The following is a 15,684-nucleotide window of genomic DNA, read 5'->3' as shown; positions in this document are numbered from 1 at the left end:
GTCAAAATATGGCACTGCATAGTGTGAATGGGTGAGGAGTTCCGTGCAGTTCTGTAAAAGCCCTTGAAACAATATTATCATTTCAATGTGATTGAATCAGTATAATTTTTTTAACATCCTTTTCTGGCTTGTTTACTAGAAAATCATTACACTTTACCTGAGTGGCTGTCCAGTGTCTTTACAGTATTTATCCCTCTTTCTTATTTAATTATGTCTGTTGAAGCTTTTGCGTAGTTTCGTGGTGGACACTTACCGTTGTCTCTGATACTTTGTTCTCTGTGGCTTTGATCACTAATGAGGATGTTGGTTCTTTCGGTAGAAGGGTGTCATTTGCTGGCATTATTGCTGACAGATTTAATATTGAATAATTTTTGATGCAACGGTGAGAGCTGTTTCCCTTGGAGAACAGGCTAGCAAGCTGTGTGTACAGTGGTTTTTCCAGTACATGTAAAACATCATGAAGGCCTGATGTTAAGAGAGCATGGGAACTGCTTAGTTTGACAGCAAAGAAAAGGAGGTTGAATACTGACACCTGAATCATTAGAGTGTCTTTTATCCCTGTAATCTAACTCTTGCTATATTTGTTCAGCTAGGATTGTGTGTTAGCAGAGCTTCAGCATCTGTCCTCAATTTCAACTGCTGCCTGGTCCTTCTACCAATGTGCCGTGTTCTCCTGGCCTTCCTGCGAGGATCTCAGAAGGTAAGAGCTGTTGTCAAAACGCAGCAGTTGAGAAGGAGAGGGCCCTAGTCTCTGTTTAGTCTAAAAATAACAGAAAAAACCCTGTTATATCCCTGTTCATTATACAGTATGTGCCTGCATGGTGCAAGTATCGGGCGTTCAGCCTAGATTCATGACTCCTTTGAAGGCAATGCCTTGGTTGGAATTGGTTTCCTTGGAGCTGTTGTGAGGAAGGTTTCTTCAACGCATTTTTGAAGGACAGGACGTTGCGGTGGGACTGTAACCAGATGAAGTCTCCTCCTTCCTTCCCAACTCTAATATAAAAGATGTCTGTGTCCTCTCTACTGCTTCCTGGTAGAATCCAATAGAGCAAAAAGAACTTTGTCTCTGCATGACCAAAAATGTCCTGCTAGAGGTGGCAGGACTTTAAATAAAAATACCCAATGCGATACATTCGTTATCGTGGGAGAAAAAACGTTCTGGCAAAGCTAAGAGGGTTTCTTTTCTGTACCAGTAGTCAGTAAATAGTTTAGCTTGTTTGTGATTCGCCCGTTGCTTATACAGAAATATAAGTAAAGCTTTGAGGAACATCTGTGTTTTCTAGATGGTTGCAGATTGAACCTGTGAGTTCTGTTCATCATGTGACAGTACCTATGAGATTTGATGCATGTGTGTATGCAAGTGTATGGAAATAGATGTACACATATATGTATGCAAATACATCTTTCCCTCTGATCCTGCTCACTAAAGAGCCAGTGATACCTACAACTATTTGTGCTGGAACTCCTAAATTTTAAGACCAGGAGGGACATTACTTTATGTGCTCTTGACATCTATGTAATACAGACCCAACTGTAATTTCTTCATTAAGACCACAAAACTTGTTCATTGACATAATCCTGTAGTTTTTAAATTTAGGTACTTCGCTTGCAAGGGTGTTAAACCTAGTAAAAGCTAGAGCTGCTATTACATCAGCTCAGTTGCTGTTATCTTTTTTTTCATTTGCTTTGTTTTAGAAGAGCGATTGCTTAAATTATTCTCTTAATAGGTTGCCAGCAGGAAAACCAGAAGGCTGCTAGATAAAAGTAAAACTTTCCATGTGACGTGCGGGGTTACAATATGCGTCTTTTCAGGTGAGACCTCGCTCTGCTGAGCAGTAGCTTGTTTTGGAAACACTGAAGCAGTAGTTTGTGGTTTTTCTTGTACAGTACATTTGGAGGTAGTCTTGCTCTGTGCTTCTGCATCTTAAATCGTGAATACTTTCTCAGATGTGTGTGGGTTTGTGTTTATTTTTCCTTTAAACACATGCGCTTACATTCTAATGCCAAACCTTTCCCTAAAATTCCACTTTCTAAAAGGACAGGTATATGAGATAAGTTCAAAATCTGACATTACAAGTGATCCCTTACTGTGCCTGAGCAATTTGAGCAAAGAAGCAGGGTGCTACAGGCTTACTTGCAGAACAGGGAGCAGTAGAGACAAATAGCAATCACCAGTTTGGTGAAGAAGAAATATTCTTGAATGGACACCTTGGAATGTTGTCTCCCAGCTGAAGCATTGCAGTATGGAAATGATTGCTGTAGTGTTAATAAATACTAAAATACATACAACGTTCTGCCATGAATATCTATAACCTGATTTACTTCAGAAAAAGAATTCCTTAGTCCCTGATGCATCTCATACAGGTGATGTGATTACAGCTTGGCATCTGGGTAGCCAGTTTTCTTTACTTCAGGATGACGTCTACCTCTTGTTTACGGATCTCAGCTTTACTCTCTTTTTTTTAGTCTTACATGTTGCTGCTCATCTGGTGAATGCTCTTAATTTCTCTGAGAACTACAGTGAAGAGTTTCTGGCACTAAATGCAGCAAACTATCGCGGTGAGGTGAGCCAGCTGTCCTTTCATATTTTACTTTTGAGGATATAATTTAAATATATGATTATTTGTATATTCAGTTCAGTTGTATGATCCATTGTACAATCTATACAGTGCAGTTGTTTTGTGCACTGAAAACTCACCATCATGTGGATTGCTGTGGATTTTACTTCTTTCTCTGGACAAAGCATGTATTAAGCACTTTCTGTTCAAGCCAGCAGGATTCAGTCCTGTTGGATTATGAGGTGGAGAATACGGTTGTCCTTTCACTTTGCACCTTGTTCTCCTGCTTCTCTTCTGCGTCTGTCTGTTCCTTGGATGGGCCTGGTTCAGACATTTCTGCTGCCGTTTGGGAAAATACATTTTGCATTTTCACTATTTCGAATATAGTGCTATGTGATGTATACTGGGGATTTGGGGACAGTGAGATTTGAGATTGATTTTGCATTTTTAAACTGCAATAGAAACTGCAGTGTATATATATGCTAAGAGTGGAATTAGTTATCTGCATGAACTGCACTGGAAGCTGATTTTTACTTATGAAATACTTCATTTGCATGACTCCTCTGACCGTGGCGCAGATATCTTGCAGGCACATCAGAGTCCTGGACCCCTCTCCAGGTGCTTCCTTGTGCATTTGGCACTGGAGAGATATTTGCAGATTTCAGGAGTAAGACCAGAGTCCAGGACTCCTTCTTCTTTGGGCTACAATCAAGTTCTGTCTTGTTTATATTCATTCTAGTCTCAAGTCTGCATTTCTTTTCTACCAGCTTCATTAGGAAAGATTTAGAATGACCCTATCCCATCTGCATCCTTTCCTGGAAAAAGGAAAGCTTGACTCAGCCCAGGCGCATAAGGACCAACAACCAAGGTCTTCCACTCCCTGGGTGAATGATCTAATCACCAAGCTATCTATGGCAGACAAACATGCCAACACCAGCTATTGTGCTGATGGTCTGGGCTGAACTCTAGTGTCTGCATGTGTTAGGAGTGGTCTGATAGACTTAACCTCCTCAGGAACATTAGCAGGAGCTTGCCTCAGGCAAGAATGTGCCAGGGTGTGCATGGCAGCCTGTAGTAAGCAGCCTTAGGAATTTTGCAATAGCAAATGGCAATAATAACAAGTTTTTACTAACTCTAGGATCAAAATTTCCCAGATTTTAGGTAGCTCTTGAAACTTTGTGCTTCAATTCCACTTAAACCTGTTTTTTTTTAATTGTGGTGGGCAGTCTGGATGCTACTGTCATCTTCTGTATGTGGGTATCACACATCTGGATGCAGACAAGGTCAAGGAGAGGGACACTTCATTTTGCCTGACCTGTATGAAAATTGCTCACCTCCCCTCACTGCATTTACTGCAAGTTGTTTTTTTTTAAAAAATTATCCCCAGTGAAGACGTGTCACAAGGTGTAGGGCTCGGGAGGTGGGAAGCAGTTTCCTGTGAGGCTGACATATCCCCTCTTCCTTTCATGTGTGGTGAAGGACACAGGAACATCTGTTTTTATATTGGCAGCTCCTTTGTGTCCAGTCCCGCTTCACTAGAGTCCACTGGGTGATCTAACTGGCAGAAAATGCTCACTGCTTGTCTTTCATTTAAATTAAAAATCTCTCTTTCTTCTGCTGCCTTCTGACCTCCCAAAGGTATGAGGTAACTGAGTAAAATTAAGCTTTCAAAAAAATAATCATCTGTAAAATTATCTGGATCCTAGTTTTTCATAACAGATCAGAATTGTCTTCCCTGGGGGAATGCAAAGTCTAAAGGTTTTGTTCATGTTGAATTGCAGTCAGTGTAAACTGTTACCAACTACCAAATCCATCCCTGCATCCAGATTTAGGGATTGCTTATGCCTTCAAGTGTGTGAGCTTTATGAGCTACTTATTACTATTACATTATTCATATAGATATAAAATGATGTTATGTTTTTTTTGTTTGTTTGTTTGTTTTTGCCTGTTGTTCAGGACCCGAGGAAACTGCTTTTTGCTACTGGTAAGTAGGTTGTGAAAGAGTGAGAAAGTTTGCTGCTTCTCATCATCATTCTGGAGACAAAACATTTTGATCCTGTGTTTGCATGCTCCGTGTGTTGTATGTCAGCTAGGTTGAGATGTGTTGTTTGTGTTAATGTAACCTGGGATTGCTTATCCAGTAGTCAGGATGGAGGAGTTATGTAAGCCCTGTAGTAGGATGAACAGCATCTTCAAAGTTGTTGTACAGATGAGTCAGTGGAAAATCATTAGTTTCAAACAGAGATTCTGCATAATATTAAACACAAATTCCTAAATGATCCAATTTCTAAAAAAAGAAAGAGAACAAAAAAGCGGTCTCCTTGCTTCAGCTGGTTTATTTAAGGGTTGGTTTGACATAAGAGCAATCTAAACTGTTACACAGGAATCAGGCTTCAGCACTCATAAAAAATACATAAGCAAAGACATTTTTGGTGCAGGAATTTAGAAGGGAGCAATGTTTGGGTATGGAGAGGTAGGCACAAGCCCGAGGTGCAAATGCTTCACAAGCAGGTAAAGGTCCTTCCCGATGTCAACTGTCTTTCACCTTTATTTAGATTAAACACAAAAATCCCAACTTGGTAGCACTTAGGGCAAGGTCCAAAGGGAACTATCCAAAGGACAGCAATGAGTGGGGTTCTAGATCTGTCAATCCTGATACGTTCGTTAGAATTAGCAACCTATGAAGTGCTTTCCAGAAGCCCTAGGGAACATTTAGATCAATTGAGAGTAGAGGAAGTGGGAAAGTGAAATCACAGAAATAGACACGTAAGTTAACTGCTAACTGGAAATAGGTTCAGTGGTGGAGGCTTGAAAGAGGGTAACTGACAGAGGAGGGAGTTGAAGGTGTGGAGGGATAATCAGAACAAACAGCTAAGAATTATATTTTATATCTTGGATAAAGGAGAAGGACTTGGGGTAGAGAACCAGTGCAGAGGCCCCATCAAGTATTGTCCTGGCTTCTGGGGACACCTTGAGATCTCTAGCTGCGCAGAGGACCTGCAAGGTGGAACTCCTTTTACCCTCCGACAGCCGTGAAAACCCTGCATTTTTGAAAGTTTGAGCACAATGCTGCAAAAAGCAGTGATTCTCAGTCATCTTAAATTTAAAAATACTCAGATCACCCCCAATCCTAACAACTGGTAACTAACATTTATTATTTGTGCTGAAGAAGTGCCCAGGCAGGGACCAAGATTTTGCTGCACTGGGAGTGGTGCAAATAGGCAAAAAATGGTCTTTTCCTAAACTAGTCCAGAACTAGGTTTATTGGCCGATTTTTTTTAACACAATGTAAAGAAGGAATAAGGAGTTTGAAGGATTTATAGCGCCTTTTCACATCAGTCCAGGAAAGAACCTCCTTGTATAAGGGTGTGAGGCTGACAGGGGGAGGAACAAGTATTCAAGGTGGTAGAGGTAAAGAGAGATACGGACAGGGAAGAGAGGGAACGCTAAAAATGCACTAATGAATTGGGGCCAGGTTGTGAGTGATTTCACGTTTGCAGTTTGATGGAGAAGAGAATTGAAGAACTGGATGTAAAAGGTGACCTGTGGCTTGACTGACAGTGTGGGAAGCTGGATCAAGTTCTGTAATGCAATTGGATTGGAAGTATTTGATATATAATCAGAGGGGAGACTGATTGCACACTGCATATCAAATAAGATTAAGAAAGAAGAAGAGAAGAAGCAGGCAACAGAAAGAATATGCACGGTTTTTATTGCAGCTGTTTTTAATTGTAACCTGTCCATGAAAGGGTGAAATTATATTTCTTATGCAGTCCATGACAAAACTTCCATTGATAGTGGGACCAGGATTTTTCCTACAGTTTGTAAAACTGAGGGGTGATTTGGGATGTATCAGACTTTTCAACAAGAGGATATTGAGAAGTTTATAAAAAGTTAAGATTTGAAATTGTCTCTTTGTTGCTGAAGAGTCTAAAATCCCAATTAATTATTTAAAAAATTGGCTTGTTCTTTACCATTAGGATATGATCCTGTAAAAGATCCTGAACTATAAAAATCCGTGGGTTTGCCATTTACATCCATGAAAGCTGGTTGAGATGTTTATTTTCTGACCCTAACCAGCACTTACTTAGCTTTGTGCTTGGTGATTGCCCTGACTTTGTTTGAACCCAAACACTTGGCTTTTAGGGTGACCAGAGACTATGCTTAAAAACTGTCATTCTTTTTTACGTAATGCTTTATGGCTTTTAGTTTCTGAATTCTTAATTCACATTTCTTAGTTCCTGGGATTCCAGTTTTGAAGATAAGGTGCTCAGAAGAAGTGGTAGCTTTGGGATTTTTCTAATTTATCTTTAGGCTGATGGTTTACTGTGCTTTATGGGCAGGATTCTACTTCAGGGTGAGATGAATCATGCTGTAGAAATACTTGTAACTCTCCTTTGACTTAAAAAAAGCTGAGGATAGACTAGTTTTGGTACAAGTCTGCTTTTGAGAGGATGAGTCCATCTTTAATATTGTTAACCTTTCCTTCTCAAATGCTGGCTGTAGATCCCTGTCACAGACCTTGCTTTGTGGGCAACTTCAAGCATGATACAATGCTATGGAGAGTAATTTCAGGCACTTTCTCATTCCAGGATGAAATGGGTTGGCAAACAATTGTAGTGACAGCTTGCATAGAAATTGATTTGCTTGAAATTCTGCCTCTGACCAGGTTTTTAATTGTTGTGTTCAAGAGAGTTTAGGGTTTGGAAAAAAAGAGAGATATAGAAACTTGTACAGTCAGTCTTACAAATAAACAGTCAGTCTTACAAATAAACAAATAGACAGGATTTTTTCTTGGTGACCTGCTTAGAGACAAATGTCATGTGCAAAAGATTACAGGAGCAAAGACTGATAGGAAATCAGTGATGCATGGTGAAATGCAAGGAAAAGGGTGGTTTTCTCTGGGAAGGTGGGAAGTTACACAACAGCTTTTCTTTCTTATCTAATTTAAAACATGAATTGTCCTCAAGAGGTAAAAACATGCAAGAGTTTGACTGAGTCATGATTTGTATGTCTAGCAGCATCCACTTTCTTAAAAGGTCGTAGGAGACGTACACCTCTTCGCAGTTCAAATGTCAATTACCTTATGTCCATTTTAGTTCCAGGTCTGACTGGAGTCATTATGGTGTTAGTGTTATTCCTGATGTGTACAGCTTCTACGTATGCCATCAGGTAAGGCATAATCTGTTCATTATACTGAAAAATGCCATTTGAGTAATCATATTCTCGTACTGATTAGAGGGAATGAAAAGTAAATGCAATACAAGGCAAGAATTATTTAAATTAGTGTTAAAAATACCAGTTTTCTTGCCCTATTTTTTTTATTTTTATTTTTACTAGCTTGCAGGTAAATTAGCACAGTGAATTTTGTATTCAGAAATTATAAAACCTGATTAAATTGCCCTCAGAGAAAAATACTGTGTGAAGAATGTGCTCAGTTAAAAATCTAGACCTTTACAAATTTAAATAGTTCTTTTTTTCCTCTTTGTACAGGGAGGCAGTAAACTAAGCATATGGGAAGTTCTGTCCAATGCATAAATTAAGTCCACTGGAAGTAAGATTAGATGATATTTTTATCTTAATTATTTTCACCAATTAATTGCAACAACAAACTGCAAAAGAACAGCGCCAAAAACCCCATCGACGAAACAAATCAAAACAGAATTGTGCTACTTAAGTAGAATGTTGCCTTTTTAAAGCTCTGCTTCTGGTTGTCAGATACATTATTTTTCATGTCGGTTATAATTCGAAACAGCAATGCAGTATTGGCTCAGAGTAGCTGCTGGGGTTTCCAAAGGTTTGGTCCTCCAGTGGGTTCACATTCTGCACCAACATTATTGAACACACATAGTCCATTTGAGTGACCGGTACCTTGGAGGATCTAGCCTAACATTGTAGCCTTTTTAAGGCTTAGATTCTCCAATTGAAGCGTATAAAATCCCCCTTGATGTTTTATAGCAGTCTCTTGTGAATTCAGAGACTGATTACGTAAATGCATGATCTCAATTCAGTAAACACTGAAGGATATTTTAATTCCGTATCTTCAGACATTAATGGTGCTCCACTGATGCAAGCTAGATATGTGGTTTTGAACTTTGTTGAACTAATTCGCCTTTCCTGAGTAGTAATATTATCAGGTGCTGATTCAAGAAAGTAGTTCAGCAAATACTTGTGCACTTGTTGTTGACAAAGGTAATTCCAGGGTTGAGACCTTTGTGAGGCACTGTAGGCTGCAGAAGTGCAGGATGAGACTTCTGCAGAAGATGTCAGACATGGCTGCACGTTACATAGTCCACACAGATGGCTCTACTTGCAAAAGAAAGCCAGTTTTAGAAATATGGAAAAATAAAACAATTACTTCACTCTGCAGCAGAGAGCCAGAACAAAATCCTGTTTTCTCCAAGGCCATGATAAATTAGGGGGAAAAAAAAAAAAAAAAAAAAAAAAAAGAAAAAAAAAAAAAAAAAAGACAAGAACAGCATTTCTTAATGATTGGGAAACTTAGGAAAGTATATGTAGTTATAAACACATTCTTGGAAATAATAATTTTGGGGTTCTTGCACTAAGGTTTTCATCTTTCAAAGTTACATGCTTGTTATTTCCTTCTTCAATTACTCTGACTTCAAGTGCTTTCCTGTCTTTCTGCCATCTAGCCTGCAAAATCAAAGCCCTTAAGACATCATCTGCATGTCCTGTTACTCTAGCTGTAATTCTTATTTAGAAATTTTATTCTGACTTCTCCCTCAGGCATGTGGCTCAAGCTTGTCTTTATAGTGTGTTTTCCTAAGGAAACAAGCTTCCACGTGCATATTTCTGTCCCTTTTCAGTCTCCTTCTCTGTGGATTCTCACATGCCTTATGATGGCTGTGGTCACGCTATAGTCTTAGGAAAATTAATTGGAATTGTTCACTGCTTGTCAGAATCTGTGCTTTTTAGAAAGTATTTCGGAGGCTATTATAATTTCTTGGATTTCATCCCTAATCCGCTCTTGCACATTGACCTGCTTAATAATTCCTTCTTTCGTTTGTTCTTCTTGAAATTTTTCTATGCATGATTATCCTGTTATTTTTGTGCCTTTACTTGTTCAGTAAACTGTGTGAATAAATATTAGGAGGATTGAATTAACTGCGGATGTTTTAAAAGGGGAAAGTGAGTATTGTTTGAAAAATTTTCTAAAGTTATGTCCTGTCATACCTGAGAATTAGACCAACGTCTTTTATTCGGTAGTTGTTTGTTGGTAGGGTTATGAAGATAGTAGAAAACACAATAAATCCTGTGAATAAATGTTGGCATTTTTACTAACTTTCAAATTAATGTTGATCAAGAGTATTTCCATTAAACACAATCACTAGTGACTTTGAAAACTGTGTATTTAAAGGAACATTAATTTATAGCTACTTCAGTGCCATCCCTTTTGTAGCCAAATATTCCAGCCTTCAATTTCATCTTCTAAACTACCACATATACCCTCTTTTTCAAAACTAACTGTAACAGGGTTAAAAATATTTTTCCAAAACTGTCTTCTTACTGTGTCCCTTTAAAGCATGGCGATCTCCCCTTGTATTTTTCAGCAAGTTAACTCCTGCAGGTGTTCACCTCCAAAATTCTAAAGCAGGTTAACCAAAATTAAAATTAAATATTCAGCTTGCTTTGAAATTTTCAGGACTTTGTGTTTCCAAGAAATGTATTCATTTGGTCAGTAAAGTCTATTTTAAGCCTTAAGAAGAAGGGAAAGAAAGTAATAAATGTTCTGTAAAACTGTAAAAATATATATGTAGTAGTAGGGAGGTTGAATGTATTCAAATACTGTATGTATCTGTAGGATACACGGTTTAAGGATACAAGTAAGAAATACATAATTATTAAAATGTTGGAAAATATGCTTCATGGTAAGAGGTTCAAGGATCTCCATCCCTTTGGTTTAAGGAGGTGAAGTTGAGAGGACTTCATTACCTTTAGGGAAACTTGATACATATGAGGAACCAGGATTTTGTAGTAGAGGTATCTGAAGGAATGCTGAAACAAGGATAAAATGCTCAACTGGCTGGAAGCTGACATTCAGACATATTCAGACAACAGGTGTGCAGTTAATTTTAATCACTAATAATAACTAACTGTTGAAAACAAGCATGTCAGAAGCTGGGATTGACTTTCCATCACTGAAATTTTGAAAAATTGATACATTCTGAAAAAAAATGCTCAAGATCCAATATAAATGAATTCAGTGTGCTGCTTTTGGTGGTGTAGCAAGATACCAGATTTAACCAGAGCTGCAAGACCTGTTTTGGGCCTGGGGGTAAATGTTACTCTCTTTGTCCCTTCCCGTTGTGCTTCCACTCCCCACACCATCATCCTTTACTTCAGTCTTGCTTATATAGTTCGCTCCCACAGCTCCTTACAGATAGAGATGAGTGACTGCATGGAAATACCTACCAGAGAGTGGGTAGTTAGAAATGGTTTGAGCAGCCTCAAGGAGGAAAAAGTGTTAGTGTAGTGCTGAATGGGGGAAGGATGGCAGGGGGAAGGGGGGTGTCAGAGCCCCCTGCATTTGTTGGGTTCCTTAGAACTGCCCTTGCTTGGATTTTGTTTTGGTGGCCCTCAGATTGTCAAAATTATTTTTTCTGTTGTGAGAAAGAAAATAAGTCCTGTATTGACAGAAACAAATGCGGGGTGCATTCCAGATATATTGAAGCAAGGGTAGTTTGCTTTTTATGTAAAAGGCTGTGTGGGGGGGAGAAATTCTGAAAAAAGTTAGCTATGTCAGAGGAGTAGCTTCTTAAACTATGTTCTCAGAGTTTAGGTTGTTTTTTTTCATTTAATAATTGTTTTGGCTTATAAATGGGGGTAGGTTTTTTGGTTTTGGATGGGACTCTCCTACCATGCTGTGTAATGTGAAAGGTATGTTTGTGTGCAATGAAGTAGAGTATTTTCTTAACCATTTGGTTGTTGTTGTTTTTTGGTGACTGTTTTACTCAAGCAAAAAACAAACAAGCTTAACAGAAAACAGTTCCAGATGGGTATTTTCTTTGGTCTTGATTCTTTTTATGTTACCTAACCAAGTACTGATGAAAGGAAGCCCTCTTTCCCCTTCTCCTCTCCTGGTCCTCACAGTGGTAATGTTCTTCTTGCTCCTCCCAAGAACATCAAACCTAGAGTCCCACGGAATGTGGCCTTCTGCCCCAGAAATTCTCCTACCTGTCCTCTTGTTGCCTTTTGGCTGTAGTTCCCTTTCCTCCTATATCTCCTTCTACTCCATACCTTCACAAGTTTCTTTTAGCTTTGTCACCAGCCCTTCTGCTGCTATGCTACCTGTTTGTGTGTTGTACCGCAGGGACACATCAAACACTGCAGCCCTGTATTGGGGCAGGGAGGACGTGAGGAGGCACTTGCTGTAAAGAGACTGAGTTTTGAGCCTGGAGACTGAAGAACTATTCTACCTATAAGGATCTGATAGGGTCTAAGTAGGACCTATGGAAGCAGTGAAGTCTTCTAATTGAGGAGGAGTTCTTTAGCTGGCTCTGTACTTTTATGTCCTTCGTCTTTCTTCCTCAGCTTTTTACTTCTGTGCCAGTCACCTGTTCTTCTCAACACTTAATTGCTGGCAAGCACAGTGTGCCTGTAGGAATACATACTGGGCTTTGGCTATCCTACATGACTGTGTGGGGTGTATAATGATGTCCTGTGTGCACAGATCTGCTTTTAATGAGCAGTGATTCCATCTGAGTGAAACAGCATTGAAACATGGTTTATTCTTTTCAGGGTTTCAAACTATGACATCTTCTGGTATACGCACAACCTTTTCTTTGTCTTCTATATGCTGCTGATGCTGCACGTTTCTGGGTAAGTAAATGGAAAACACTGTCCCTTTTCCTGAAGCACAGGCAGAAAGAGCAGTTCCTTGGGTTGCTGCCTTTCCCAAGCTTGCTTGTGCACAGTGGGCCAGCTTCTTGACAAGATGATATTCTCTCCAGGTTTTCGACAGGGGTTTGTTTAAAACACGTTCAGACTGTAGGTTAGAGAATTGTGTGTTGCTACAGCCAACCAGCACAGACTTCTTCACTTTCAAGTTTATTCCTTGTCCATTTTACCAGTTTCTAGGGGGAAATCAAGAAAACATTATTGTTTCTTTTTTACTCCTCTTACCTGGCTGCTGAGAGGAGAACATGAAGCAAAGTTGCTCATCCCTTTCTCTTTCCTCTCTACCTTCCATTTTGAGTCCTAAGGAGAGGAAAGGAACGGCCTCACCCTAATTATCTCTTTCTCATTGCTATGATACAAAATTTAGTACTTTTTCTTCTTGTTTTCAAAAACATCAGACTAGTTTTCGTGTGCCAGGAAGCTGATGGTCAGGTCTGTATTGGGCACAAACAAGCCCAGCTCTACTGCAAGGTAGAGCAGCTTCCACAAGTTACACTGGGTGAAGATCTGGTCCATTAATGGCTCTGAAGTTTCCTTTGTGGATGTAGATGCAGACAGAGATTGGTATAGGAAAGGGAAGGTATATTTCAATGGCGTTTATTTCTCATGTCATCAAACATCTACTGAAACACAGGGTGCTTTAACGTCTGTGCAACACAGAGTACCGCTGCTTAAAGCAAACAGGGAAAGGTAATTAGGCCTAGCAAGGTCACGGTAGGAATATATTGTTGAACAAAACAAACTCAGCTTGAGGTCTGGTGAATTGAAATAATGAGGTCAAAACAATTGAAACTCCTGGACATAATTCCAGTTCTCTGTGGGCTGGGGGTTTTGTATTGTGTGTTTGTTGGTTTTTTTTGTATCTATGTTGTTTGTTTGGTTGGTTGGTTTTGTTTTGTTTTGTTTTTTTGTTGTTTTTTTTTTTCTGTGGCATAGCTGTTGTTCTTAGCTGGGGAAGATGGATCTAACCTGTTCTCCCCACCCTGGGCCTGGATGACCTTTTACTGTAAAAGTTATTCTTGACGGGTGTTTGTCTAACTTCTTGAAAACATCTAGTGACCGAGATCCTTTAACCTCCCTAGGCAATCTGTTCCAGTGATTGCCTTTGGAGTATTTTTCATGTTCAGTTTAATTCATCTCCCTGCCTGTATTATCCTTTGCTCATTGTATTCCTAACCGTGTTGTGACTTTGTGAAGGAAGAGGTCTAGTTGGAGACATTTGCAAACCAAGGCTGCGGTAATACACTGAGCTCTAAACAGGCGTCTTGTATGCAGCCTCTTTAGTTTTGAATTGGAAAGTCTTTCAGTGCAAATCTGAAAGAACTGAATGTCAGTTAAAAGTGGGAGAAGTATGAGTCATGGAGAGTGGGAGTCAGTTCAAGATATATAAATGTAGGACTCCACATGTTTTCTAAGTGTTTTTTTCCATTGTAGTCTAATGAGTGCTAATAAATACAGTCAGTGGAGCCTGAATGGTGCTTCAACCAACTTGCTGCTACAAAGACCTATGTTCAAGTGAGCTGCATTGATTTCTGGGCACTGTTGGTGGTATTGATTAGAAGATCACTTCTGAGAAGAAAGGAAGCTTAGATAGCCACACTTAGGTGCCCAAATGACTCCTGCATGGCATGTCTTAGAGATTTGCAGGCTCATGGCCAGTTACTCCACAGAGCAATGCATCTCCTGTGGCTGAACTGTGCAGGCAGGTTGGGCGAGGATTTACCTGTCTTGTAAGACTCTCCTTTTCGGTATTTCACAGTATTCCTGGATTCTTGTTTTATTTCAAACTATTATGGGTATGTTCTTACAGTATCCTCTTCTTCAGGGTAGTCAGGTTCTTCTCGGCAGTGTATAAAGTGGTATGATTCATCTCTCATGTTACTCGTTTGTTCTTTCAACCCTACCCCAAGGGAGAGGAGAATCTATCAGGGAATTATCCTTAAAGACTTTCATTGCTCTCGTACTTCTTGCAATGTGACTTTCAAATATTTTAGTGGCTTAAGGCTTGGTGCATATCTACATTAATTTATCTGTATTTTAAGCCAGTAATAGCAACAACATAAAATTGTTTACGTAAAATAGAAGCTTGATGTTTCTAGTACCAATGTAAAGATCTATAAAATGTACAAAACATTTGGAGCCAGATCCTCAGTGGACCTGAACTTGATATTAATGTGGAGTTAAATGGGTTATGTTGGTTCACAGGAGCTAAGAATAAGACCTTTGTGCTGTCACTAGAGTTATCCAAAGATTTATCTTCCAAAGGCTGAAAATTCTTGTGATTCCACCACACTGACCTTTAGCAGACCCTTCAAGCAACTCACCTTGAGCTGAGCAGCAGAAAACACATGAGAAGATAGGAGCAGTGCTGTTCCCCATAAGAATACTTAGAACCATTGGCCTCTAGCTTATCATCAGAAAAATATGAAGAAATAGTGATATATCATTTCCAACTCCAGCCAGAAGTGAATTTTGTCTCTGTTTTGGGGATGGAAAATTGGGGCACATGTTGACGTATGCCCATGCGAGTCTTGCATGCTGTGTTGCTCAGCTCATAGGACACTTTCACATGACTTATCCTTTTTGTCTCTCCAATTTTTTTTTTGCTAAAGATGTCTGTCTCCTGCTTACTGACATCCACACTGAGTTTTAGGTATACAAGTGTTGCACCAAATAAATATATGAAGATATATCTTAGGCTTCTTAAGAGTTATGCAGAACTCAACCTTTATGGGAGCCAGTCTTGGGTGTGTAAGGCAACTTGCCTTTCCTTGACAGACTCGGAAAGGGGAATCATTGCAGCTGTTGTTAACAGGCAGGTTTGTCATTCCAGTTTGCTGCTCAGTTAGCATGTTTGTAATAGTTTAAACAAAATAGATATCACTGGAGAGAATGCTCATGTTTGCAGTTCAGCTATTCATGTCTCAAGGAAAACTTTGAATCCTCTTTTGGGATGTTGTGAGAGCAGAGTAGCTGTGGGAGCAGCTGGCAGGCATGCATACAAGGTTGATTGGAAAAATATCGCATGTGCTGTGACTTCCAACTAAATCCGTGAGGCACTATATCATTTGTGGAGCAGGGAACTAGCCTAATGCTAGGGGTGTCTGTCACTTTGTAGATATGCAGTGACCAACAGTGATGCCAGATGCAGGTGATCTGCATGATCAGACAATAAATGCAGACAGAAGCATGGGTGGAGGTGCACAGA

The 15,684-nt window shown here is 39.5% G+C and overlaps 1 protein-coding gene across 1 annotated transcript in view; it reads left to right on the top strand.

The window, feature by feature from the left end:
* Positions 1 to 15,684, top strand: part of NOX4 (NADPH oxidase 4) — a 106,914-nt gene that overhangs the window by 11,531 nt on the left and 79,699 nt on the right. The window contains exons 3-8 of the mRNA XM_040584329.1: positions 590 to 700; positions 1,728 to 1,812; positions 2,467 to 2,564; positions 4,515 to 4,542; positions 7,658 to 7,730; positions 12,318 to 12,398. Coding sequence (XP_040440263.1) covers positions 590 to 700; positions 1,728 to 1,812; positions 2,467 to 2,564; positions 4,515 to 4,542; positions 7,658 to 7,730; positions 12,318 to 12,398 — 476 coding nt within the window. The remainder of the gene's footprint in view (positions 1 to 589; positions 701 to 1,727; positions 1,813 to 2,466; positions 2,565 to 4,514; positions 4,543 to 7,657; positions 7,731 to 12,317; positions 12,399 to 15,684) is intronic.

Source organism: Falco naumanni, chromosome 2 (assembly GCF_017639655.2).
Source record: "Falco naumanni isolate bFalNau1 chromosome 2, bFalNau1.pat, whole genome shotgun sequence".
In the NCBI taxonomy this organism is placed as follows: Eukaryota; Metazoa; Chordata; class Aves; order Falconiformes; family Falconidae; genus Falco; species Falco naumanni.
This window is presented reverse-complemented; position numbering and strand designations above follow the sequence as displayed.